This window comes from Salmo trutta, chromosome 4, assembly GCF_901001165.1.
Source record: "Salmo trutta chromosome 4, fSalTru1.1, whole genome shotgun sequence".
NCBI classification, from domain to species: Eukaryota; Metazoa; Chordata; class Actinopteri; order Salmoniformes; family Salmonidae; genus Salmo; species Salmo trutta.
This window is the reverse complement of record NC_042960.1, coordinates 42,208,067-42,235,663: the sequence shown is the minus strand read 5'-3', so window position 1 is coordinate 42,235,663 and position 27,597 is coordinate 42,208,067. Positions and strand designations below refer to the sequence as shown.

The following is a 27,597-nucleotide window of genomic DNA, read 5'->3' as shown; positions in this document are numbered from 1 at the left end:
TAACACAGAAACTCAAGTCCCTCATAATCAAATGCAGACCGCATTGCTTCTCAAGAGAATTCTCTTCGGTTATAGTCACAGCCGTGTACATTTCCCCTCAAGCCGATACCACGACAGCCCTCAAAGAACTACACTGGACTGTATGCAAACTGGACACCACATATCCCGAGTCCGCATTTATTGTTAAGAAAGCTAATCTGAGGAAAACGCTACCGAAGTTCTACCAAAACATTGACTGTAGTACTCGCTCTGAGAAAACATTGGACCACTGCTACTCAGCGTTTCAAAATGCCTACAAAGCCCTCCTCCGCCCTCCCTTCGAAAAATCTGATCACAACTCCATTTTGCTCCTCCCTTCCTATAGGCAGAAACTCAAACAGGAAATACCTGTGCTACAGACTATTCAACGCTGGTCTGACCAATTGGAATCCATACTTCAAGTGTGTTTTGATCACGCGGTCTGGGATATGTTCCGGGTAGCCTCTGAGAATGACATTGACGAATACACAGATACAGTGACTGAGTTTATCAGGAGATGTTGTACCCACTGTGACTATTAAAACCTACCCAAACCAGAAACCATACATTGATGGCAGCATTCGCGCAAAACTGAAAGCGTGAACCACCGCATTCAACCATGGTAAGGTGACTGGGAATATGGCCGAATATAAACAGTGTTGTTATTCCCTCCATAAGGCAATCAAACAGGCAAAACATCAGTACAGAGACAAAGTGGAGTCGCAAAAGACCCACTTCAATTTGCCCCAATAGATCCACAGACGATGAAATCGCCATAGCACTGCACACTGCCCTATCCTGTCTGGTCTCCCAAGAGGAATTCACCTATATAAGAATGCTGTTCATTGACAATAGCTCAGCATTCAACACCATAGTACCCTCCAAGCTCATTGTTAAGCTCAGGGCCCTGGGTCTGAACTTCCTGACAGTCTGCCCCCAGGTAGTGAAGTTAGGACACAACACCTCCACTTCGCTGATCCTCAACACAGGGGCCCCACAAGGGTGCGTGCTCAGCCTCCTCCTGTACTCCCTGTTCACCCATGACTCCGTGTCCACGCACGCCTCCAACTCAATCATCAAGTTTGCAGACGACACAACAGTAGTAGGCCTGATTACCAACAATGACGAGACAGCCTACAGGGAGGAGGTGAGGGCCCTGGGAGTGTGGTGCCAGGAAAATAACCTCTCACTCAACGTCAACAAAACAAAGGAGCTGATTGTGCACTTCAGGAAACAGCAGAGAGAACACCCCCCTATCCACATTGACAGGACCGCAGTGGAGAAGGTGGAAAGCTTCAAGTTCCTCGGTGTACACATCACTGACAAACTGAAATGGTCCACCCACACAGACAGTGTGGTGAAGAAGGCGCAACAGCGCCTCTTCAACCTCAGGAGACTGAAGAAATTTGGCTTGGCATCTAAAACCCTCACAAACTCTTACAGACGCACAATTGAGAGCACCCTGTCAGGATGTATCACCGCCTGGTACGGCAACTGCACCTCTCGCAATGACAGGGCTCTGCAGAGGGTGGTGCGGTCTGCCCAACGCATCACCGGGGGCAAACTACCTGCCCTCCAGGACACCTACAGCACCCGGTGTCACAGGAAGGCCAAAAAGATAATCAAGGACAACAACCACCCAAGCCACTGTCTGTTCACTCCACTATCATCCAGAAGGTGAGGTCAGTACAGGTGCATCAAAGCCGGGACTGAGAGACTGAAAAACAGCTTCTATCTCAAGGCCATCAGACTGTTAAATAGCCATCACTAGCACCTTAGAGGCTGCTGCCCTATAGAAATAGACTTGAAATCCCTGGCCACTTTAATAATGGAACACTAGTCACTTTAATAATGTTTAAATATTTTGTATTACTCATCTCATATGTATATAATGTATTCTATTCTACTGTATTTTAGTCTATGCTCCACCGACATTACTCGTCCAAATATTTATATATTCTTATATATTCCTTTACTTTAGATTGGTGTGTATTGTGTGTATTGTTGTGAAATTGTTAGATATTACTTGTTAGATATTACTGCACTGTTGGAGCTAGAAACACAAGCATTTCGCTACACCCGCAATAACATCTGCTAAACGTGTATGTGACCAATACATTTGATTTGATTTGATTTCATTTAGATAGCTTCTCTACTGATGCCAAAATTTGACTGTAGGGTGTCAGCAAATATAATAACATGTTTACCCTATATATAGGGTAAGCTTGTTTTCCCTTTCATATGTGTTTTGTTTTAGCTAGTTACTGGCTAGCTAGGTCTTCAGCCAGCATGGAACAAAATGGGGTGAAGTGTCGTTCAAAACTCTGACACAGTTTTCAAGTCAATACATCCGTCAGTGCTGCTGTGAACCACATCACAAGAAACATGCGAAACGGGGGATTTCAATGTTGTTTGAGTTGCTTTGTGCATCACCAAATTGGCTTGAGATGATTTTACCACAACACTGCCTACTGCATCAAAGTTTTTTGACATAAGTGTTTCGAAGAGCTGTCAGAAAAGGCGAGCTCATGAATGTAAACTCCCCGCCCACTCAGCCTGTCTTTTAAAACTTTCTGGTAGTAAGCCATGAGAGGAAAGAGTACTTTTTCTAAAAAACAAAAAATTCTATCCCCCAAAAAACATATGGGTGATTTTTTTGGCACTCAAAAGACTATTTTACATCAGAATGACTGTTTGGGACCTTTTAACATTTTATTAGAGCTGATGCTGTTAAACTTTCTCAGTGGTATGGAATTAACACCTGAGGTGTTACATTAACTGGTTTTGGAGTGCTCTTTTAACACTGTAGGGTGTAAAGCCTTATTTGCATATGTTTTTTCCCAGGGTGCCTTTCGATTGAATTATAGAGGTAACAGTGTCACCAATGACTGTATTTGCTAGTGATGGAGACATGATTGTTGCATTCAATGACTTTCAATCCTGTAACCTTTACCAAGTGAGTGCCAAAGTGACTATTTTATCATAAAAATGTAATTAATTATGACAATACCATACTTCGACAACTCAGTGTTACACAGTGGTCTTAAACTCCTGGTTTGCAGGCCACAACAGGCAGTCACATTCTGCTGCCTTGCAAAGTGTTATATAATTCCAATTGGAATTCAGGCAGAGTTAGGATAGCCAACAATTGGACCTTTCCATCACCCGCAACTGCCGTTAGAATGACTACCAAGGTAAGGAAGATTGATAAATGAGACTACCTAAACCATCTAAACTTGAACCACCATCTCAATAATTTGTGAAATAAGTCCAACCATTTACAGATTGGATTAGTTTAGAAAAAAGTTAGTTATCTTCGTGCAGTATAAGATCAATTAATCAATCAATGTGCATACAGAAACATAAATATTAAAACAAACTATTCTTAAAAGCAACCTGCAACAAAGCATGCAGGGAAATACGATAATGAGGCCCCTCCCATGTCTTTTTCACTCAGAGTTAACGGAAATTAACTCAACACAGTCGAGTAACAACAACACCACGATTCTGTAAATTCTGTTATTTTGTTATTATGCTCTGTGAACAACGTGCCCTGATTTTCCAGTAGAGAGGCAACCATCTGCCAACAAAGCCATTGTCAGCCATCCCTCTCCTGTTCTCATTTAGGGTTGTCAGAAGCCAAGGCTTGTGAGCGTCATAGAGAATGTTACATGTGTGTGTTTGTCAGAGTCTCAGCTTTGATAGATAGCTTTTAATAGTTTGTAGCTCAAACCATTCGGACTCTACATACATGCAGAAGAAATAGACAAATCCAATGGTACAAACCAGAAGTCTGTAGCTCAAACACTCTATGTTTAAAAGGGGTAAGAAGTACAAAACGTGTCTGCAATACGGTGTGACTCATTGGGTTAACATCTTTTTAGCTTCCTCTCATGGATATGTTTTGTGTAATTTGTGTACATTTTTTTTTTTTTTTTGGAGACTAGCCCACAGGTTTACCAGTGGAGGCTGGTTTGAGCTGGTCTCCTGTCATTACTTTGCTGAGTTGCTGATCTATGTATCTCTGGGGATTGTGTCTGGCAGTCACACTCTCACCTGGTGGCTCATTGTCCTCTACATAAACACAGGCCCTCACTCACTTTGATATCTAGAGTTCGGACTGGGTCTTGACTGCTGGAGCTGCTGTACCTCTCATACCGCCTCCAACAGAAGGCCCTTAAAGGAAAGAAATGGTATAGAAACAGTTAACATGGTTCTGCCTACATTTGCTGTACCAAAGCTGAAATAAAAATGTCTACAGGAAAGCAAGAAATGAATGTGTTCAATGAAAGTTCCCACCTCAGCCAATATAAGGTTGAGTCAATGACAGTTTGGATATTTTGCATTGTGGATTTTCTGAGCTGTTTTCTCAGGCAGTGGCTCGAGCAGACAAGCCAGAGGCTGTCAGAGGCAGAGAACGTAAAAAAATACATTATCAGAGGTCTTCTGGCCAAACTCTTGCTGCCACCTGCTGTTTACACCTGTAACATCAACAGCACATTAATGAATCGTTGTTTTTTTTATCATCTATTGATTGGATCAGTTATATCAGTAATATATTATCTGATGAACTAACTAATACACGACTGTCCCTGTGTAGTCTTCAAACCCCGACCCTAGGCAACGTTGTCAAGGGTCGGTGTGGGGTCGAGTTTTCGAGACTTGTCCCTTTGCAGCAGTTGTGCATCGGAACTTGAATGCTCCATTGGTGTTTCCAGACGGAGGTTTTTGAGTGCCTGACCGAACAATGCCAACACTTTTAGGATTTTGTGTTATTGATTTCCTATGGTTATCCTTGGCTTTATGCTTTCTCTTAGCTTTTTGTGTCCACAGACTTTCACGTTACCTGCCGACTGGATGTGAGCATTCAAAACTGTATATATTATTCCAGGATCTAATCCGATACGGTAAAACCAAGGGACCACTGAAACGAGACCACTGGCTGCGTGTTTTTGATATCCCAAAAAGGTAATGCTCGGCACTTTTGAGGAAATGGGAAAACATATTTCAACTATATTTTAAATTACTCACTACCATATATTCACTTTATTGGGTGGTCGTTTATCAGCACAACGTAATGTAACAGCTGATCGAAAGTCCAGATTTCGAATGGCTTTGCAAGACTAGAGCCCCGATTGATGATGATGATGATGATGATGATGACACTTGACTGACTGTAGGCTACTGATTTTAATTAAACTCTTCTTTGTAGATGGTTCTGGCACTTCTATGCAATATCTGTTGTCTGGAACGGTTTTCTTATTGTCCTGTCACTTCACATGATTGTATGGGGCCAGAAATTCCCATCGTGGTTGACTGACATATTGGGATTCCTGACTACTGGTGGACCAGTGGCAGTCAGGCAAGGTAACTTTTCCAGATTTGGGATATTTTATGGTTGCCTCATTTGTTTTCACTTGCGGTGTTGGCACCTGGTAAGACCAACTCCTCATATTAGGTTGTATTTGCCTGTAGAATACTGACTCGTGTTTTCTTTAGTTCCACAGGTGTCAGCTGTGCTGGTGCAGGTGCTGTTGTGGGTTCATTCCCTTAGACGACTACTGGAGTGCCACTTGGTCAGCGTGTTCTCTGATGGGGTCATTCACATTGTTCAGTATATATTTGGCTTGGGCTACTACATTTTACTGGGGCTGACAGTGCTGTGCTCGGATCCTTTGATAATTGAAGAAGGTGAGCTTTGTATTGTATTCCTTCACAATTCACATACTGCTTGATGATCTTTACTGAACGAAAATATAAACGCAACATGTAAAGTGTTGGTGCCATGTTTCATAAGCTGAAATAAAAGATCCCAGAAATGTTCCATATGCACTAAAAGCTTATTTATCTCAAATTGTGTACCCAAATGTGTTTACATCCCTGTTAGTAAGCATTCTTCATTTGCCAAGATAATCCATCCACCAGACAGGTGTGATATATCATGAAGCTGATCGAACAGCATGTTCACATTGTGCTGGGGACAATAAAAGGCCACTCTAAAATGTGCAGTGCCACAGATGTCTCAAGTTGAGGGAGCATGCAATTGGCTTGCTGACTACAGTAATGTCCACCAGAACTGTTGCCAGAGAATTGAATGTTAATTTCTCGACCATAAGTCGCCTCCAACGTCGTTTTAGAGAATTTGGCAGAACGTCCAAACGGCCTCGCAACTGCAGGCCACATGTAACCATGCCAGCCCAGGACCTCCAGATCCAGCTTCTTTACCTGTATATCGTCTGAGACCAGCCACCAGGACAGCTGATGAAATGGAGGAGTATATCTGTCTGTAATAAAGTGCTTTTGTGGGAGAAAAAAATAATTCTGATTGGCTGGGTCTGGCTCCCAGTGGGTGTGTCTGGCTCCCCAGTGGGTGGGCCTATGCTCTCCCATGGCTGCGCCTCTGCCCAGTCATGTGAAATCTATAGATTAGGGCCTAATTAATTTATTTCAATTAACTGATTTCCTTATATAAACTGTCACTCAGTAAAATTTGTGAAATTGTTGCATGTTGCGTATATATATTTTTTCAGTGTATTATATGTAATTGTGATATGATTTGATATGCTGCTGATGCCAGACTGACGGTGTTGTTTTGGTAGGGAGCCCTGCTTTCCCATTGCTCTCCCAGCTGAGGTGGTACCATGTGGCTGGAGCTGTATTCTTTTCCTGGGCCTCTCTGCTGCAGCACCGCTCCCTGGTCCTGCTGGCCAGACTGCGCACTGGAGGATCAGGTGAGGTCATGCAGATCAGATGTCTCAATTATTAGCTCAAAATGACTCCGAGAGGACACTCGGCAAGAAAATGTTTGATCACATTAACCCTATCAGTCCCGAGACCCCAGCAAAAATCAGCTTTTTTTTGTCCAGGCCTCACAATGAAGTGTTTTACCATTTTCTTTTCAGGACAACAAGGGCTACAAGTAGCACACAAAACACTTTGACACAAACAGCATTCACGAGTTGTATTGACAAATGTGAATAAAAAGGTCACCCAAAGCAAAAACCTGATAAAAATGTTTATATTTTTTATGAATGCTGTAAGTACAGAAATTGTTTGTTCACTGGGAAATGAATATCCAAATAGTCAGTGACAACTGTGTGGTGTTTCTGACAGCAACTATGTGAGCTTATTACAGTATAGACACTATGTCCTGGGATTTCCTATGATCTTCTTTGTAGAAGAACATCTTACACTCTAACGACTCTTGTGTGGCTTGTGAGCGTCAAAGAGCAAAACATCTGCGTGTTCGTGAGAGTCTCGACTTTTCATGGAAAGCTTTTAATAGTTTTGTAGCTCAAACCATTCGGACTCTGTATATGTTTTTGTATAAAAGACCCGGCCCCGGGCCCCTTCGGGATCCACCCTTGTCTCACAAACACTACTCTAGCTCAGCCCCGGTTAATTACACAGACTACGGATGCAGAAGAAATAGACGAATCCAATGGTAAAACCCAGTAGTCTCTAGCTCAAACACACTGTTTAAAAGGGGTTAGAAGTCCAAAATGTGCCAACGATACAGTGGGACTCATTTGGTTAACATCTTTTTAGCTTCCCCTCATGAATATGTTTTGTATAATTTGTATACATTTTTTCTTGTGTTTTGTTCTCCTCTTTTGCAGGGACAGTGGAGACTCTAGCCCACAGGGTTCCCAGTGGAGGCTGGTTTGAGCTGGTCTCCTGTCCTCATTACTTAGCTGAGCTGCTGATCTATGTGTCTCTGGGGATTGTGTCTGGAAGTCACGCTCTCACCTGGTGGCTCGTTGTCCTCTATGTGCTCTTCAACCAGGCGCTGGCCGCCCAGCTCTGTCATGAGTTTTACACAAGCAAGTTTCAGTCTTACCCACAGCATCGCAAAGCATTCCTCCCTTATTTATTGTAACTGATGCCTGATATGAATAATGTGATTTATTTTGTACAACTTCATTTTCCAGAAAAATAAATCTAAAGACTTTGTTTGTTGAAATGATTGCATTGAATATCTATTTTTTAATAGAATAGATTTAAAAAAATTAACAGGACAAGATTGATGAGGACATTGTTAACAGCGGAAATCGTTTGTGTACATTGGCAAGGACTGATAAGGGAGTGCCTTGGCTTCCGTACATAAGGTGACTAATTAAGGTGCAGGGTTTACGCCAGGCCCTAGCCCAGTTTATGCTGTGACTGACAGCAGCAGCAGCTCCACTAGATAATGAATGGCATTGGTGTCCATTTCGGTATCCATATCCTGAGATTGGACCCAACTTAAAATAGTAGTAATGACATCAATATTTAGAAAAGTCTTCCAACATTTTTTAAATCATCACAGTATTTGAATTGCTTTATTTGACCACTTGTATTACTCTACATTAAAGTGTAGCTACTATATAGTATAGTTTCATAGAGCCTCTTGCTCTCGCTGTATTTGCTTCCCTCCCACTATTGGTTTGCATTTGCAAGTCTCTTTAACTTGACATTTTCCATGACATCTACAAATTGACAGTTGAAGTAGCCAATGACAGTACTGCACAGTAGTTACGTTAGCAGATTACATACGCGTCCTACTTTTAGCGATCCAATCACATTAGTGGTTTACTGTTTTTCAGGTAGCATGTTCACAATTTAAAAATCCCGTATGAGTTCTATTCTCAAAAACAGAAATTGTTATATCCTCAGTGGTTCAATCGGCAAGCTTTTCTACCAACACCAACTAGCTATGTAGTTTACGTTTAGCTAATTATATCGAGTGATTTACGCAGTCAGGGGCAGTGATTTTGATCATTTAACTCATACGCTTATGTAAACTGCCTTTATTATCAGCATTTTAACACAATCTGCTTGCTTCCCTTTGTTAAAATGTATCTACTGGCCGGCGGAAGGAATGGAAGGGCTAACAGAAGTGTGATGTGTGTCCTGCTGCCCCTGGTTGTCGCGGTGTTGTCAGCCGGAGTTTCTGGGATGCAGGAGGAACACAAACCAGTCCAAGAACAACCGCAACAAGAGGTAGTTAGCTAGCTAGCAACTCGGAAAGCATTTCACATAGCTAATAATGCTAACTAGCGAGCGTCGTTACGTTCCCATAGCCAGAGCAAGATGATGTGTAAAGTCACCACCAGTATCTATTTCACTCGGTTACTTTGACCTCTTTCTGGGTTCGTGCTTTGGGGACATGCCATAGGTGGAAAACATGGTTAGCTGGGTTATTGTCCTAGTCTGGAAGTTGAACTCTAATTTTGTTAAATGTAAAAAATTAAAATTATTACATTTTTAAACATTTTTATTATGAACACAACAAATACAAAAAAAAAACTGAACAGGAAGTTGAACTCTAATAACTACCAAGTTGTATTATACCCCCAGTCTACATGACTTTGTCTACGTGACTTTGACTACCTGCTTCAATGAGACAGACTGTACACTTTCCAATATACAGTACCAGTCAAACGTTTTGACACACCTACTCATTCCAGGGTTTTAGTTTATTTTGACTATTCTCTACATTGTAGAATAATAGTGAAGACATTAAAACTATGAAATAACACATGTAATCTTGTAGTAACCAAAAGAGTGTTAAACAAATACAAATATTTTAGATTTTTCAAAGTAGACACCTTTTGCATTGATGACAGCTTGTCATTCTCTCAACCAGCTTCATGAGGTAGTCACCTGGAATGCATTTCAATTAACAGTTGTGCCTTGTTAAAAGTGAAATTGTGGAATGTCTTTCCATAATATATTTGAGCCAATCAGTTGTGTTGTGACAAGGTAGGGGTGGTATACATAAGACCAAGTCCATATTATGGCAAGAACAGCTCAAATAAGCAAAGAGAAACAACAGTACATCATTACTTCAAGACATGAAGGTTAGTCAATCCGGAAAATTGTAAGAACTTTGAACGTTTCTTCAAGTGCGGCAGGTTGGGGCGGCAGGTAGCCTAGTGGTTAGAGCGTTGGGCCAGTAACTGGAAGGTTGCAAGATCGAATTCCCAAGCTGACAAGGTAAAGATCTGTCGTTCTGCCCCTGAACAAGGCAGTTAGCCCACTGTTCCTAGGCCGTCATTGTAAATAAGAATTTGTTCTTAACTGACTTGCCTAGTTAAATAAAATAATTTAAAAAAGTGCAGATACAGGAAAGGAAGACCCAGAGTTACCTCTGCTGCAGAGGATAAGGTCATTAGAGCCTCAGCCTGAGAAATTGCAGCCGAAATAAATGCTTCACAGAGTTCAAGTAACATACACATCTCAACATCAACTGTTCAGAGGAGGCTGTGTGAATCAGGTCTTTATGGTCGAATTTCTACAACAAAACCACTACTAAAGGACACCAATAAGAAGAAAAGACTTGCTTGGGCCAAGAAAAACAAGCAATGGACATTAGACTTTGTCTACGTGGGTTTGGTTTGATGAGTCCAAATTTGTGATTTTTGGTTCCAACCGCCGTGTCTTTGAGACGCAGAGTAGGTGAACAGATTATCTCCACATGTGTGGTTCCCACCGTGAATATGGAGGTGGTGTGATGGTGCTTTGCTGGTGACACTGTAGGTGATTTATTTAGAATTCAAGGCACACTTAACCAGCATGGCTACCACTGCAGCGATAAGCCATCCCAGCTGGTTTGCGCTTAGTGGGACTATCATTTGTTTTTCAACAGGACAATGACCCAACACCCCTCCAGGCTGCGTAAGGGCTATTTGACCAAGAAGGAGAGTGATGGAGTGCTGCATCAGATGACCTGGCCTCCACAATCACCTGACCTCAACTCAATTGAGATGGTTTGGGATGAGTTGGACCGCAGAGTGAAGGAAAAGCAGCCAACAAATTTTCAGCATATGTGGGAACTCCTTCAAGACTGTTGGAAAAGCATTCCAGATGAAGCTGGTTGAGAGAATGCCAAATTGTGCAAAGCTGTCAAGGCAAAGGGTGGCTACTTTGAAGATATATTTAGATTTGTTTTAACACTTTTTTTGGTTACTACATGATCCCATATGTGTTATTTCATAGTTTTGATGTCTTCACTATTATTCTACAATGTCGAAAATTGTACAAATAAAGATACGTTTTGACTAATACTGTATGTGTACAGAAATACAAATTAAAACATGGTTTTCATGGCTAACCTGTTGTGGAACTGAACTGACATTTGTTTCCCCCTTCAACAGAAAACACCTACTGCTCATGCTATTGGCCCAGAGGTCAGTGAAAATGATTCCAGCAAATCTGGTGACCTGGGCTTCATCCATGCCTTTGTTGCTGCCATCTCTGTCATCATTGTCTCTGAGCTGGGAGACAAGACTTTCTTCATCGCTGCCATCATGGCTATGCGCTACAACCGCCTCACTGTGCTGTTAGGGGCAATGCTAGCGCTTGGCGTTATGACCTGCCTTTCAGGTTGGTGGATGGATTGTTGGGATTTTGTTCATGTATCCCAATTAGTGGAGGTGCTATATGCGGATGCGTCCTGGGTTTGTCTGAATGTCCCCCTGAGTATTTGGTTCTGTACAGTCCGTCCTTCGTCCTACTAAGTCCCTCTTGTGTTTTTCTCAGTGATGTTTGGCTATGCCACCACCATCATCCCCAGGATCTACACATACTACGTGTCCACGGCTCTGTTCGCCATCTTTGGTGTTCGCATGCTGAGAGAGGGGCTGAAAATGAGTCCAGACGAGGGTCAGGAGGAGCTGGAGGAGGTGCAGGCTGAGATTAAAAAGAAGGATGAGGAGGTATGTACAACACACACTGTCCACACCTACATTTGCATGTTGGGAATTTTCATATTACCCTGCTGTAACTCTTGGTCTAGTGTTTCATTGTTTGGTTTGTATTCCTATTTCCTATAGCTCCAGCGGTCTAAGCTGGTGAACGGGGCTTCAGATGTGGAGTTGGGCTCAGGGTCAAGCCATCCTCAGGGGAAATGGCACAACTTCATCTCGCCTGTGTTCATCCAGGCCTTCACCCTCACCTTCCTTGCAGAGTGGGGAGACCGCTCTCAGCTGACCACCATCATCTTGGCTGCCCGGGAGGTGAGTCCTGACAGACCCACTATGGATTCTGAGTCTGCTTGCCTAGTAAAAATGGCACATGCTGGCAAATGCTACACTGATCTCAAGCTAAAATGCTGAGGTGTGGCTGCAAAGCATTCATTGTGGATCTAATGTCAGAGTTCATGATTAAGATCAGGATATAGGGTTGCTGTGTACGTGTAATATTGTTGTGCATTTTTTTTCTACTGCACTGTGATACTTGTTGGTTCTGTGAGAGGCTTAAAGGGATCATAAACCAATGCTCTGTCTCAGGATCCTTTTGGAGTGGCGGTGGGTGGTACTTTGGGACACTGTCTGTGCACAGGACTGGCTGTGGTTGGAGGAAGGATGATTGCACAGAAGATCTCTGTCAGAACTGGTGATATATTTTTCCTCACTTGAATAATAATTTTTCAAAAATGTGTTCCTAGTTGTGGTCATAGCCTACACCAGGGCTCTCCAACCCTGTTCCTGGAGAGCTACCGTCCTGTAGGTTTTCGCTTCAAACCTAATCGAGCGCATCTGACTCTAATAATTAGCAGGTTGATTCGATTAATCAGAAGTTACAACTGGGGTTGGAGCGAAATCCTACAGAAGGGTAGCTCTCAAGGAACAGGGTTGGAGAGCCCTGGCCTATACTGTAATGAATGTAGCTAATAGTCATTGGAATTGTGTTATGGACCTCTGTTTTCTCCTCCTCAGTTACAATCGTTGGTGGGATAATGTTCCTGGCCTTTGCATTCTCTGCCCTCTTCGTCAAGCCAGATGCTGGAATCTGATTGGAGTACATACCTGTAAAGCTCAACTATGTGTATTTGGAGAGGCTGTACTCTTTTGACTCTGTGTGTATGACAGTTGTACTGTACTTATGGTGTGGCTAAGATATGGAGAATATTCTAGAATGGGACTCTAATGGGTGAGTGTGTCTGTGTGAATGTTGCCCTCTTGTCTTACTGAGTCTGTGATCCCTCACCGGTCTGAATCCTGTGGCTTACACACAGGACAAGACTTACCTCTCCCTCAGGCCTGTCAGTACTGAGCTTGGGTCTGTTTTATTAATTCGTTCCCCATCCTCCGTTATTATATTATGATTTAAGAGCAGCTCATTCATTGACTGAGTGGATGGAATCTCTCCTCCCCTCTTCAGCATGAGCTCAGTGTTGTTGAGCAGCCAAGTCACTGCTGGTTGAACGCTGACTCCAGGGCAGTCCCATGGAGGGCCAGTCTGTCCGTTATCTACCACTCAAATTGCTACAACGGTTTATGAAGAGGTTGTGTGAGGTCTACTGATGAAGAAATCGTGGAACAAAATACTTCATAGCTTCTTCCTAAATTTCACTGCCATGTTTTGAGACCTGAGCCATTGTCTACTATACCTTTCCTGAAAGTGGTTGGTTATGGTATTTATTTACAACTTTTGAGCAGAGAGATTGGTATTGTTAATGTTAACATTTTCTTTTTTTAGCTGAGGTACTGTAGACAATATACTTTTTTAAAGTGCACAGGGAAATGTCACTACATTGTCAATATTTGACAAGTTGTACCCTGTGATGACCGACCAAGCGTGTACATGTACGCTGTTTGCGATATTCACTTCATTGTTAAAGCCTGATTAATGTAAATACTCAATAAAACCTGTCATGCCAAGACTGGTTTCTTACCTTATACATTCTTATCTAGCCCCTACATTTTATGCAATGACTAAGTCATCCTGGATATGAGTGATTGCTGAAAATTGCGAGAAGCAATTGACACCTGCCTTCTGGTTTGTCCATCAGAAGTGAATGTCCAAAACAAGGGATTTCTCAATTAAAAACATTTTATTCATTTTAAAATGTAATAAGGGGCGCAAGCAGCACTGCTTGCTTTAAAAGGTTCCATTATGTTTCGTTTATGTAGGAATGATCTGGCTCTCGAAATTAATTTATAGCAGCAAACTCCTTAGTGATATTACAGCACCATTAAAATGCAAAATGCCTTCAGAATGTCTCAGGATTTTCACACAATCTAATTTACCTATGCTGCAGAGCATGGTTAGCACCATTGAAATAGAAAGGGTAGAACGGACATTAAAATGCACTTTTCATTTTTACGTCTACTCCGGGGTTCCAAGGGATGAAACTCCCAAACAAATATATCAATATCATATTGGTCCATTCCACTGATTTCTGAGCACCCTCAACGATCAATGTGTTCGAACTTTTGAGTTCAACTGATAGGGTGTCGCAGAACTAGACGGAGGTTGTGGAATTCATTGCTTGAATGAAATGCATTTAACTACAAACTGTCCATTCTACTTGTCCTAAATCTATGGTTAAATGTAATTATGGGTCAAGAACTGATGTAAAAAGTGGAACACAGCCCTAGGTTATGACTCAATTGTGCCAAGATAAACCATTTTCCAGTTCCAGGTGTTTTTTGGAAATTGTACTGAACAGATTAATTTCATGAGCCAAACGAGTGTTCTGCAAAGAACGCCACACATACAAAGATTAAATGATAGAACACTGATAAACATTCAGAACTTCTAGTGTGTACATCAGAACTACAGAACATTAAACATGATTCACTACATTGGGCATTAAAAACATATTTTCCCCCACCCCACATCTAGCATATAGTCTGGGTTGAATTACCTTATTGTAGCCTTTTGAGATACAACATAGGAGATCCCTACTTTGATACTTCTGGTAAACGTGAAAAAGGAACATCAATGTGTGGTCATCCTAGAGATGATCCAATATATTAATATAGCATTCCTCTCAAATCACATTGAGAGAATTCATAAGATTTATTTGGCAATTGAAACCAATTACATGGGGTGGGGACATACAGTATATGCTATTAAATAAGGATTCCTTTCAACATTTCAATACACCTTTGCATAACCATGAGCTCATGAGTCCTTATCAAGGAGCTCCAAGTAGCCGATCCTGTTTTGGGGAAATTAGATCAATAGTTCTTACGCATGTCACAGTTTGTTTAATTCCTTTCTCATTTGAGGTAAATCATTAGGTAGATTTATTTTCCATTTTGCTTTCCCTTTCTACACCATGATAGCAGTATATTACAGTGATAAAAGATAGCTATAGTAGATATTGTCTGAGGTCTAGCTTGGCCATAGAAAAATAATCTTAAAATCTGAGGTGTGTGTTCTGTTAAAACACTTGGTTATTAATTTCTTTATGCATACCAGTTTTTACACAGCTATGTTGGTGTTCGATATTAAGTTACATTCATTCAAGTATTGCACTGCCTGACCCACTGATGGTAGCTGAAAGGTTTATCACGCCATAGATGGCGCACGTTTAATTTGTGTTAATAAAAAAACTGCATAAAATCAATGACCTATTAAGTAAGAGCCACATATACCGTTTCTATACAACTTGTTGAATAATCTGTGTCAATATGCATTACTGGCAATACAATAACTTTGAGGTTATAAGAAGTACCAGCCTTGTTGTACTGTACAGGTCAATGCACCACCAATAGCCTAGCAACAAGGACCACCATTCACACTAAGCGTGAATTTTAACAAGCAGAGACTAGCAGGCTTTGTGTGACTTATTGTACTTGTGAACAGAAGGGCCTGGGACAGTTTTGCCATGAGGTACTGCAACATGAACATGGATTTGACCAGCCAGCCTTGTGAGAGACCAGAGCAGGAAATGACCCCTAGAAGGCCCAGACATTCTACAGTGTTATGCTGTGATACCAGAGAGGTTTTATAGAAAATATGTTATTTGTCAACTTCCACCAATAAAAAAAGTGAAACCTAATGCAGGTTTCACACAATCCTTCTCAATTAAAAGATAGCAAATGATCAAGAATATTAAATATTCTACACTGAACAAAAATATAAATGCAACATGCAACAATTTCACAGATTTGACTGAGTTACAGTTCATTCAAGGAAATCAGTCAATTGAAATAAATTCATTAGGCCCTAATCTATGGATTTCACATGACTGGGAATACAGATATGCATCTGTTGGTCACAGATACCTTAAAAACAAAAGGTAGGGGCATGGATCAGAAAACCAGTCAGTATCTGGTGTGACCACCATTTGTCTCATGCACCATCACGCAACTCCTTCGCATAGAGTTAATCAGGCTGTTGATTGTGGCCTGTGGAATATTGTCACATTTCTCTTCAAAGGCTGTGTGACGTTGCTGGATATTGGCGGGAACTGGAACATGTCGTACACGTCGATCCAGAGCCTCCCAAAAATGCTCAATGGGTGACATGTCTGGTGAGTATGCAGGCCATGGAAGAACTGAGACATTTTCAGCTTCCAGGAAGTGTACAGATCCTTGCGACATGGGGCTATGTATTATCATGCTGAAACATGAGATTATGGCGGCAGATGAATGGCACGTCAATGGGCCTCAGGATCTCGTCACAGTATCTCAGTGCATTTCAATTTACATCGATAAAATGCAAACGTGTTCATTGTCCGTAGCTTATGCTTGCCCATAACCATAACCCCAATGCCACCATGGGCACTGTTCACAACATTGACGTCGGCAAACCGCTCGCCCACACGACGCTTCCCCAGTAGCCATCGAAAGTCAGCATTTGCCCACTGAAGTCAGTTACTACGCCGAACTGCAGTCAGGTCAAGACCCTGGTAAGAATGACGAGCGTGCAGATGAGCTTCCCTGAAAAGGTTTCTGATAGTTTATGCAGAATTTCTTCGGTTGTGCAAACCCAGTTTCATCAGCTGTCCGGGTGGCTGGTCTCAGATGATCCCGCAGATGAAAAAGTCGGATGTGGAGGTCCTGGGCTGGCGTGATCTGCGGTTGTGAGGCTGGTTGGACGTACTGCCAAATTCTCTAAAACAACATTGGAGGCGGCTTATGGTAGAGAAATTAACATTCAATTCTCTGGAAACAGCTCTGGTGGACATTCCTGCAGTCAGCATGCCAATTGCACACTCCCTCAAAACTTGAGACATCTGTGGCATTATGCTGTGTGAAAAAACGGCATATTTTAGAGTGGCCTTTTATTGTGCCTGTGTAATGATCATGCTATTTAATCAGCTTCTTGATATGTCACATGTCAAGTGGATGGACTATCTTGGCTAAGAAGAAATGCTCACTAACAGGAATGTAAACAAATTTGTGCACAACATTTGAGAGAGAAGCTTTTGTGCGTATAGCACATTTATGGGATCTTTTATTTCAGCTCATGAAACATGGGACCAACACTTTAAGGATTAGCCCCCTTTTTTAAAATTTTCACCTAAAATGACATACCCAAATCTAACTGCCTGTAGGTCAGGCCCTGAAGCAAGGATATGCATATTATTGGTACCATTTGAAAGGAAACACTTTGAAGTTTATGGAAATGTGAAAGGAATGTAGGAAAATATAACACCATAGATCTGGTAAAAGATAATACAAAGAAAAAAAACCCGTTCTTTTGTATTTTTTTGTACCATCATCTTTGAAATACAAGAGAAAGGCCATCATGTATTATTCCAACCCAGGTGCAATTTAGATTTTGGCCACTAGATGGCATCAGTGTATGTGCAAAATTTTAGACTGATCCAATGAACCATTGCATTTCTGTTAAAACGTTTGTCTCAAGACTGCCCAAATGTGCCTAATTTGTTATTAATAACTTTGCATGTTCAAAATTGTGCACTCTCCTCAAACAATAGCATGGTATTCTTTCACTGTAATAGCTACTGTAAATTGGACAGTGCAGTTAGATTAAGAATTTAAGCTTTCTGCCAATATCAGATATGTCTATGTCCTGGGAAATGTTCTTGTTACTTACAACCTCATGCTAATCGCATTAGCCTACGTTAGCTCAACCGTCCCGTGGAAGGGACACCGATCCCGAAGAAGTTTTAAATGTTGCGTTTATATTTTTGTTCAGTGTATAATACATTTTTTATAGAGATGAAATTAGCTGACCTGGTCTCTGACCATTCTACTGTAAGTGAAGATTCATGACGACTACTACTAAAGTGCCATTCTGCAGAAGCCCCTGTCAACAAACGAGCAACTGGGACAACCAGAGGCTCAATCCCCAAGAACCTCACTCGACAACATTCACCATAGAAACCTGGAAATCCACTATGGAAGTTAATTTGGCAACATACAGTACAACCAGTCCATAGGACCCCACTCAACAACAGTCGTTTTAAAATGTGCCATGGCACGACAATATAACCATCACCTTATAACCTTACAACACAGTTACATGGTGATATGTACTGCCTGACAGGAGGAGCAGAGCAGCAGCAGAAGAAAAACTTCAAACAGACAACATCTGTTAACCGTATGATAATTGTTTCAATCCATTCTTTTGGCAGGTCCAACTAACACCAGTTTCACTTGTTTCAGAGGTAATTTGCGTTTTAGGATCAAATAGCCTCAGTATTTTCTCTGTTCTTGTCTGGACTGGGCCTAGCCTACACCTTAGGAAACATTTCCAGTAGTGTAGTTTGTCTTCTCCCATTCGAACAACTGAGAAGAAGTGAAGAGTACTGTCTGTAGGGGGTTCTTAATGTTAGAGCCGTCAGTAGCCAGAGTTTCAATAAGTGCTATATGTTTACTTTAACGAATGACCCCAGTAGGTCAGATTAGCAGTTTAACGTCTTGATTAAGACCGCAACCCCCACAGTGTAAAACCTACGTCACTGGCTTCAGACAAACATACAAGCTTACTTCACGAACACATGAAGATGAACTCGGATCACAACAATTGCTAGTGGCATTCTGTCCTAACACGTATTCGATGAGATCCACCTTCAATTACATTTCTCCTCTAAAGAGGACAAATATCAATCATTTGTTTGTTCTGACCCCAAAAAAGCTTCATTGGAGATCAAGGTCATAAACATGCTGTAGTTGTTGGTTGTAAGTGACAGGAGAAAGTATAGACATAAGGGGATGCATTTCATTCATAGAACAGACGCTAAAATAATTCAGTATTCATACAATTTCTAACAGCTAATATGTGATATTGTGCGGAAATATCACTAGCGTATATTGCATTTCTTAGTTTAAGGTAGTGTTTTTGACCATTTAAAACGTCATTGAATAGCTACTTTTTCTATGAGAATACTTATTTTTCTACACATTAAGCCTTCGGGGCTAAAATAACTACAGTATTGTAAAGCATTATGACTTGGCCCTAGTATAGCCTGTATCTAGAGGTACTATTCATGCATCACTATGAGCGTTATGTGACCACTCTTTAAAACAGTCATAATGCCACAGGTTTGAATAAACAAAAAAATGCTTATGGATAGCTTTTGGCATGAGGCATTATGGCCGAGTAAAGAATTAACTCATAGGGTTTCCACAGGATGCATTTAAAGTCTATTTGGTCAACTTTGGGTCTTTGCTTTATTAACTATTTAAAATATTGTTTTGACTAAGATTGTGTCTATTTAGAGTCCTCAACATGTTGCTTTGGACCACAATGTATATTCTAAAAAAATATTGTAACTTTAAAATGTTTTTTTTTTCCTTTACCAAGACGTTAAAAGTGAGGAAGAGGATGAAACAAACTGTGACATGACCAGCAGCATCAGCGGTGTCCGCTAAGCAGACCCCCCCCCCCCCCCCCCCCCTGAGAAGAAGGAAGTCTGTGAAAAGATCTGCCATTAAGCGTGTTAGGTTTGCTTTCTTTCATAGAGTACTAGATAAAAATATATATATTCAAAGCTACAAATAACAGACTACGCTTTTCATTTCATGCATCATATAAAATATTAGTTATCTTTTTGTCCATATATTTACATATTATTTTACATGTGTTCTGTACAATAAAAGTACAATCCACATGACATTCTTAAAAATATTTTCTGACCGATAATTACTTTCACATGAAAAACAAAAATAGGAGGAAAAACGATACACACGAGGAATCTGTCTGCCGTCTGTTCCGTAGGACTTCTTTGAAGCCTGGATTGAAGCTCCAATGTGTCGACTGGATCATCCTGCATAAATTAATCCTGTGAGGGTGACCGGAGCACACACTGAACACACAACACGAGGACAGGGGAGGGGACAAACACTGGCGGGACCAGGGTTTCCTCCTCCTGTCACCGTGGTGAGGGGACCTGGACAGAGTGGAGGTCTCTGTGACGTAAGAGTTCTGAGCATGGCCGTGAGGCAGAGCGACCCTGTGCTCACTGTCAGCACAGCATTGTTTTCTCTCTGAAGCGCCAAATCATTCCCAAGTTCTATTGATCCATCCATCCCACTATACCTCTTCACCCCCTCACACAAACACACAGACCTTGTCTTGGTTCAGTCCACATGTCTAATTGGCTGTTGCCAGGTTACTGGGGCTGTGTGCTGGAGCGGCCTGACATGCTACCTGCCCTGTGAGAGGCCAGCTGCTGCTCCTGTTGCTGCTGCTGCTGTTGTTGGAGTTGCTGTTGCTGTTGTTGTTGCTGCTGCTGGAGCTGTTGCTGCTGCTGCTGATGTTGCTGTTGTAGCTGTTGTTGTTGTTGCTGCTGCTGCAGTTGCGTGGTGGCGAAAGCGCCTTGCTGCTGCAGTGGGAACGCCGCCTGCAGGATCAACTGAGTGGACTGGTTTCCATGGAGCAGCCGAGGGCCCTAGAGAGGGAGAACAGAGAGGTGGGTGGGAGGGAAAAGTACTTGATCTACCTCTACAGACGGTGCTCTCTATTGGTCACCTCACCTGGAGGAACTGGGTTTGTTGCTGGGCCTGTCCGTGCTGTGTGGCTAAGGCCTGAGACTGCGCCTGCGTCTGCTGCTCCTGCTGCTGAGGCTGCTGCTGGGCGATGCTGATTGTCTGAGTCTGGCCCTGCTGAGGAGCGAACGCGGTCACCACCTGGCCCATGAACATGGTCGTAGGGACCATGACCGCTCCACATGCCATCGGACCAGTCACCAGCTTAGTCAGCAACTGAGAGCCAGCTGGGAACCTAAGAGAGATGAGGGAGAGAGGGTGGCAATAAATGAGCAACATAAGAACCAGACACGGAAAACACACAACAAATGTATGCAAATCCCTTGGATAATCATTATAGTTCTCAACAACAATCAGCTGCTGAGTGAGGAGCATGCTGAGTGAGAGGAGAACAAACCCTGTTGATGGAATCATGTACCTGATCTGTCCCGAGCGGTCCTGGGCAAAGGTTGCCACAGTAGCAGCGTTGTTGCTGCTGTTCTGGGCCAGGCTGTTGGCTATCTGGACCACATTGGCCTGGTTGGGCTGAGAGATCATCATGGTGTTGTAGAGGGAGGCCGGCAGGGCACTCTGCTGGGGCGGCAGAGAGTGAGTCGACCTCACAGAAGACTGTGAGAGGACAGAGCTGGTGTCTTGTAGCAGGTTCTGTTGTTGAGGCTGGGCCTGCAGCTGAGGTTGCCGTTGAACCGTGTGCTGCTGCTGAGTACTGCCCTGCAGGTTGCCTGCAGACACCACCTGGCCCTGCATGTTGAGATCGCCGCCTGGCTGCATGGTGGTCCCCTGGGCCAGCTGCACAGAGCTCAGGCTCAGCCCACCTGCACCCTGTTGGAGGAACATCTGCACCAGAGAAAATACCACATAGTAAGACTCTTCTTACATAGAAAAACACAGGCATAATGACACATGCATGCATCCACACAAATGTAAGCAGACATTTTGGTTCAAGTATTCAAACATTCAGTCAGTAAACCCTTTCCCAGCTCTACATAAGAGGGCCATGGTTAGTATATGGGGCCCTTATAGTGCTGTTCCCGAGACAGACAGCAGGGGGCAGTGCTAACCTGTAGGCCCTGGCCCTGCACCTTCTGGAGCTCCTCCTGGATCTGCCTGAGCTCTTGCTGCTGCCTCTGGATGTTGGCCTCAATCCTCCTGGTCCTCTGCTCCAGCTGATCCTTCAGGTGCTGCATGGCATCCAGCTGGGTGGAGAACTGTACCATGGGCTAGCAAAGATGAAAAATAAGGGATGTTTGTGGATGGCTCATTATAATTGAACATTTCTGTCACTGACACTGCCAAATTACAGTCCTGCGGGAGATTTCTCACCTGGACACTGGGCTGGATCTGCAGCTGCAGCTGTTGTGGCGGTTGCTGCTCTTGTGGTGGTTGCTGCTGTTGTGGTGGTTGCTGCTGTTGTGGTGGTTGCTGCTGCTGTTGTGGTTGCTGCTGCTGTGGTGGTTGCTGCTGTTGTGGTGGTTGCTGCTGTTGTGGTGGTTGCTGCTGTTGTGGTGGTTGCTGCTGTTGTGGTGGTTGCTGCTGCTGCTGTTGCGGTGGTAGTTGCTGCTGTTGCGGTGGTAGTTGCTGCTGTTGCGGTGGTGGTTGCTGCTGTTGCGGTGGTGGTTGCTGCTGTTGCGGTGGTGGTTGCTGCTGCCTCTGCTGTTGCTGTTGATGATGGTGTTGTTGTTGTTGTGAAACAATGGACGGGGCCATGTTCTGCCCTGTATTCTGGGTGTGCTGGGAGCTCATTGATTGCTGTTGGAGACAAACACAGGAACTACATTATGAACCAGATTACTATCAAAAATAGAGATGCGGTGACCGCAAGCTGAAGAAAGCCCACACTGACCTGACTGCTGACGGACGACCTTCGCTGTGATGTCATCTCAATAGCAGAGACGGACTGGCATCCTGGTGTACACCTGTCTGTCTTTAGCTTCGGTGCTGAGGAGGAAAAAACAAACACCTTACTCTTAGGATCAAAGTAGCTCTCAGAAAGGATGTGACAATAGACAAGATGGATGTAGTGATGTCATGTGGTCAGTGCTTACATGCTGGATTGGAGACGGCGGTGTGGGACGAGGACTTGCGGGAGCTGCGTGAGGAGGTGGAGGGCGTGCGGCTGCGGTCAAATCGCTCCAGGGCCTCCTTCAGGCTGGAGGTGTTGAGCTGGTGTTGAGACTCAGAACCAGAGTCCTGAGATGGAGAGAGCAGAGAGAGAACAGTCAGACTCACTACTACAACTCCCAAACCTTGTTAGGAGACTTTGGAAATACATCCTTCCTTCCTCGCATGAGGTAATCACTGATCTAACACAGTTCGATAGGTGAAAACAAAATGTTTTTATATAGTTTTTCCATTTGCATGTTTACCTAACATAATATAATTTAAAAGTATGCATTATGGTGTCTGTAATAAATAATACATTTGGCAAAAACGAATGTAGACATTAATAAATGCATTTCCATAGCTACAACAGTGGGGGAGTGCCAAGATGGAGGCACGGTGGATTCAACACTAGCATTCTCTTGCTAGCCTACTGTAGCCATTTTCATCTCTCTTTTGGAATGTTTGTCTTAAAGGGATAGCGTCCTATTTTCAAATCTTCTCAAAATGACATAGTTTAGAAACAAATGAATGCAATGCAATTCTAAAGAATAGAGTAATGACTTGCATTGCTAAATTATATGACACAGCTTTTTAATACATATCATAATAACCAAATATAGGCAATTAACAGCTGAATGTAGAGAGAAAGCATGGCAACCTTTAGGCCAATGCATTTAAGAACCAAACCATGTCCGGGTCAGTAGAAATTATTTTTGGGACACTCGATTTTTGGCAAACTTCGCAGAACAAGGCCCTGTCCATATTTTCACAACAAAACAGCAACAACAGCAACAGCAGAGAATGCCAAGAGTGTGCAAAGCTGTCATCAAGGCAAAGTGTGGCTACTTTGAAGAATCTCAAATAGACTCAGCAAAAAAAGACATGTCCTCTCACTGTCAACTGAGTTTATTTTCAGAAAACTTAACATGTGTAAATATTTGTATGAACATAACAAGATTCAACAACTGAGACATTAACTGAACAAGTTCCACAGAAATGTGACTAACAGAAATGGCTCTTCGCTGGCCATGGCAGAACACTGACATTCCTGTCTTGCAAGAAATCACGCATCACGATGATGTTGTGACACACCGCCCCAGACCATGATGGAATAGATCCCGCTCCAGAGTACAGGCCTCGGTGTAACGCTCATTCCTTCGACGATAAACGCGAATTCGACCATCACCCCTGGTGAGACAAAACCGTGAAGAGCACTTTTTGCCAGTCCTGTCTGGTCCAGCGACGGTGGATTTGTGCCCATAGGCGACGTTGTTGCCGGTGATGTCTGGTGAGGACCTGCCTTACAACAGGCCTACAAGCCCTCAGTCCAGCCTTTCTCAGCCTATTGCGGACAGTCTGAGCACTGATGGAGGGATTGTGCGTTCCTGGTGTAACTCAAGCAGTTGTTGTTGCCATCCTGTACCTGTCCCGCAGGTGTGATGTTTGGATGTACCGATCCTGTGCTGGTGTTGTTACACGTGGTCTGCCACTGCGAGGACGATCAGCTGTCCATCCTGTCTCCCTGTAGCGCTGTCTTAGGCGTCTCACAGTACGGTCATTGCAATGTATTGCCCTGGCCACATTTGCAGTCCTCATGCCTCCTTGCAGCATGCCTAAGGCATGTTCACGAAGATGAGCAGGGACCCTGGGCATCTTTCTTTTGGTGTTTTTCAGAGTCAGTTGAAAGGCCTCTTTAGTGTTCTCAGTTTTCATAACTGTGACCTTAATTGCCTATCGTCTGTAAGTCTTAACGACCGTTCCACAGCTGCATGTTCATTAATTGTTTATGGTTCATTAAACAAGCATGGGAAACAGTGTTTAAACCCTTACAATGAAGATCTGTGAAGTTATTTTAATTTTTACGAATTATCTTTGAAAGACAGGGTCCTGAAAAAGGGACGTTTCTTTTTTTGCTGAGTTAATAAAATATATTTAGATTTGTTTAAACTGTCTGGGCTAGGGGGCAGTATTTTCACGGCCGGATGAAAAACGTACCAAATTTAAACAGGTTACTACTCTGGCCCAGAAACTAGAATATGCATATTATTAGTAGATTTGGATAGAAAACACTCTGAAGTTTCTAAAACTGTTTGAATGGTGTCTGTGAGTATAACAGAACTCATATGGCAGGCAAAAACCTGAGAAAAATTCAAGCAGGAAGTGGAAAGTCTGAGAATTGTAGTTCTTTTGATTCTCTATCGAAGCTACTGTGTCTGTGGGGTGACGTTGCACTTCCTAAGGCTTCCATTGGCTGTCTAAAGCCTTCAGAAAGTGGTTTGAGCATTTTCCTGTCACTGGGCAGATAATAGGAGCTCAGTTACTGAGTGGTCTGCCTGGCAACAAAGGGATTGGATATGCTCAGTCCCGCGAGAGCGCCCCTCCTTCTTTTTCTTCTTGAATGAATATGCTATTGTCCAGTTGGAATATTATCGCAATTTTATGTTAAAAATACCATAAAGATTGATTTTAAACAGCGTTTGACATGCTTCTAAGTACGGTAATGGAACATTTTGACTTTTCGTCTCTCATTCCGCGCTCACGCGTTATGCCTTTGGATAAGTGATCTGTACGCACGAACAAAACGGAGGTATTTGTACATAAATATGGATTATTTCAAACAAAAACTAAATTTCTTGTGGAAGTAGCAGTCCTGGGAGTCCATTCTGAAGAAGATCAGCAAAGGTAAGAGAATATTTCTAATACTAACTCTGAGTTTAGGTTGCCCCGAACTTGGCGGGTGTCTAAATAGCTCACCGTGATGGCTGAGCTATGTACTCAGAATATTGAAAAATGTGCTTTCTCCGTAAAGCTATTTTAAAATCTGACACAGCGGTTGCATCCAGGGGTAGTCTATCTATAATTCTTAAAATATTTGTTATATATTTTGTCAACGTTTATGATGAGTATTTTTGTATATTGATGTGCACATTCACCTTACGTTTTGGTGGGAATACATTTTCTGAACATCACGCGCCAATGTAAAATGCTGTTTTTGGATATAAATATGAACTTTATCGAACAAAACATACATGTATTGTGTAACATAATGTCCTAGGAGTGTCATCTGATGAAGATCGTCAAAGGTTAGTGCTTCATTTAGCTGTGTTTTGGGTTGTATTGACACATGTCATTGCTTGGAAAATGGCTGTGTGATTATTTTTGTCTATGTACTCTCCTAACATAATCTAATGTTTTGCTTTCGCTGTAAAGCCTTTTTGAAATCGGACAATGTGGTTAGATTAACGAGAAGTTTATCTTTAAAATGGTGTAAAATAGTTGCATGTTTGAGAAAGTTGAATTATGACATTTTGTTGTTTTTGAATTTTCCACCCTGATATTTCACTGGCTGTGTCCCGCAGGTGGGACGGTAGCATCCCACCTAGCCCATAGAAGTTAATACTTTTTTGGTTATTACATGATTCCATGTGTTATTTCAGAGTTTATATGTCTTCACTCTTATTCCACAATGTAAAAAATACTATTTTTTTTTTAATAAAAAACCCTTGAATGAGTAGGTGTGTCCAAACTTTTGACTGGTACTGTGTGTGTGTGTGTGTGTGTGTGTGTGTGTGTGTGTGTGTACGTACACAGTTGAAGTCGGAAGTTTACATACACCTTAGCCAAATACATTTAAAAACTCAGTTTTTCACAATTCCTGACATTTCATCCAAGTAAAAATTACATGTCTTAGGTCAGTTAGGATCACCACATTATTTTAAGAATGTGAAATGTCAGAATAATAGTAGAGAGAATTATATATTTCAGCTTTTATTTCTTTCATCACATTACCAGTGGGTCAGAAGTTTACTTGCACTCAATTAGTATTTGACAGCATTGACTTTAAATTATTTAACTTGGGTCAAACGTTTCAGGTAGCCTTTCACAAACTTCCCACAATAAGTTGGGTGAATTTTGGTCCATTCCTCCTGACAGAGCTGGTGTAACTGAGTCAGGTTTATAGGCCTCCTTGCTCGCACACGCTTTCTTAGTTCTGCCCACACATTTTTTATAGGATTGAGGTCAGGGCTTTGTGATGGCCACTCCAATACCTTGACTTTGTTGTCCTTAAGCCATTTTGCCACAACTTTGGAAGTATGCTTGTGGTCATTGTCCATTTGGAAAACCAATTTACTGCTAACCTACAAAGCATTACATGGGCTTGCTCCTACCTATCTTTCCGATTTGGTCCTGGCGTACATACCTACACGTACGCTACGGTCACAAGACGCAGGCCTCCTAATTGTCTCTAGAATTTCTAAGCAAACAGCTGGAGGCAGGGTTTTCTCCTATAGAGCTCCATTTTTATGGAATGGTCTGCCTACCCATCTGAGAGACGCAGACTCGGTCTCAACCTTTAAGTCTTTACTGAAGACTCATCTCTTCAGTAGGTCATATGATTGAGTGTAGTCTGGCCCAGGAGTGTGAAGGTGAATGGAAAGGCTCTGGAGCAACGAACCGCCCTTGCTGTCTCTGCCTGGCTGGTTCCCCTCTCTCCAGTGGGATTCTCTGCCTCTAACCCTATTACAGGGGCCGAGTCACTGGCTTACTGGTGCTCTTCCCTGCCGTCCCTAGGAGGGGTGCGTCACTTGAGTGGGTTGAGTCACTGATGTGGTCTTCCTGTCTAGGTTTGCGCTCCCCCATGGGTTGTGCCGTGGCAGAGATCTTTCTGGGCTATACTCGGCCTTGTCTCAGGATGGTAAGTTGGTGGTTGAAGATATGCCTCTAGTGGTGTGGGGGCTGTGCTTTGGCAAAGTGGGTGGGGTTATATCCTGCCTGTTTGGCCCTGTCCGGGGGT

The 27,597-nt window shown here is 42.6% G+C and overlaps 3 protein-coding genes across 3 annotated transcripts in view; 2 read left to right on the top strand and 1 right to left on the bottom strand.

Moving 5' to 3' along the window:
• The first annotated feature begins 4,746 nt into the window (after positions 1-4,746).
• On the top strand, positions 4,747-7,981 carry srd5a3 (steroid 5 alpha-reductase 3). Its single transcript, XM_029750807.1, has 5 exons — positions 4,747-4,986; positions 5,231-5,385; positions 5,518-5,709; positions 6,618-6,749; positions 7,638-7,981. The coding sequence occupies exons 1-5, from the start codon at positions 4,766-4,768 to the stop codon at positions 7,895-7,897; spliced, it is 960 nt and encodes a 319-aa protein (XP_029606667.1). The 5' UTR covers positions 4,747-4,765; the 3' UTR covers positions 7,898-7,981.
• Positions 7,982-8,628: 647 nt separating this feature from the next.
• LOC115192383 (transmembrane protein 165) lies at positions 8,629-13,666 on the top strand. Its single transcript, XM_029750808.1, has 6 exons — positions 8,629-9,000; positions 11,157-11,385; positions 11,542-11,717; positions 11,835-12,017; positions 12,291-12,396; positions 12,720-13,666. Exons 1-6 carry the CDS (start codon positions 8,854-8,856, stop codon positions 12,794-12,796), a joined length of 918 nt encoding a protein of 305 aa, XP_029606668.1. The 5' UTR covers positions 8,629-8,853; the 3' UTR covers positions 12,797-13,666.
• Positions 13,667-19,729: 6,063 nt separating this feature from the next.
• clocka (clock circadian regulator a) overlaps positions 19,730-27,597 on the bottom strand; it is a 60,190-nt gene continuing 52,322 nt past the window's right edge. The window contains exons 17-24 of the mRNA XM_029750806.1: positions 22,745-22,889; positions 22,543-22,637; positions 22,204-22,448; positions 22,023-22,101; positions 21,761-21,919; positions 21,118-21,536; positions 20,688-20,934; positions 19,730-20,602 (exon numbers count right to left, since the gene is read on the bottom strand). Of these exons, the coding sequence (XP_029606666.1) occupies positions 20,324-20,602; positions 20,688-20,934; positions 21,118-21,536; positions 21,761-21,919; positions 22,023-22,101; positions 22,204-22,448; positions 22,543-22,637; positions 22,745-22,889 (1,668 nt within the window). The 3' untranslated portion in view covers positions 19,730-20,323. The remainder of the gene's footprint in view (positions 20,603-20,687; positions 20,935-21,117; positions 21,537-21,760; positions 21,920-22,022; positions 22,102-22,203; positions 22,449-22,542; positions 22,638-22,744; positions 22,890-27,597) is intronic.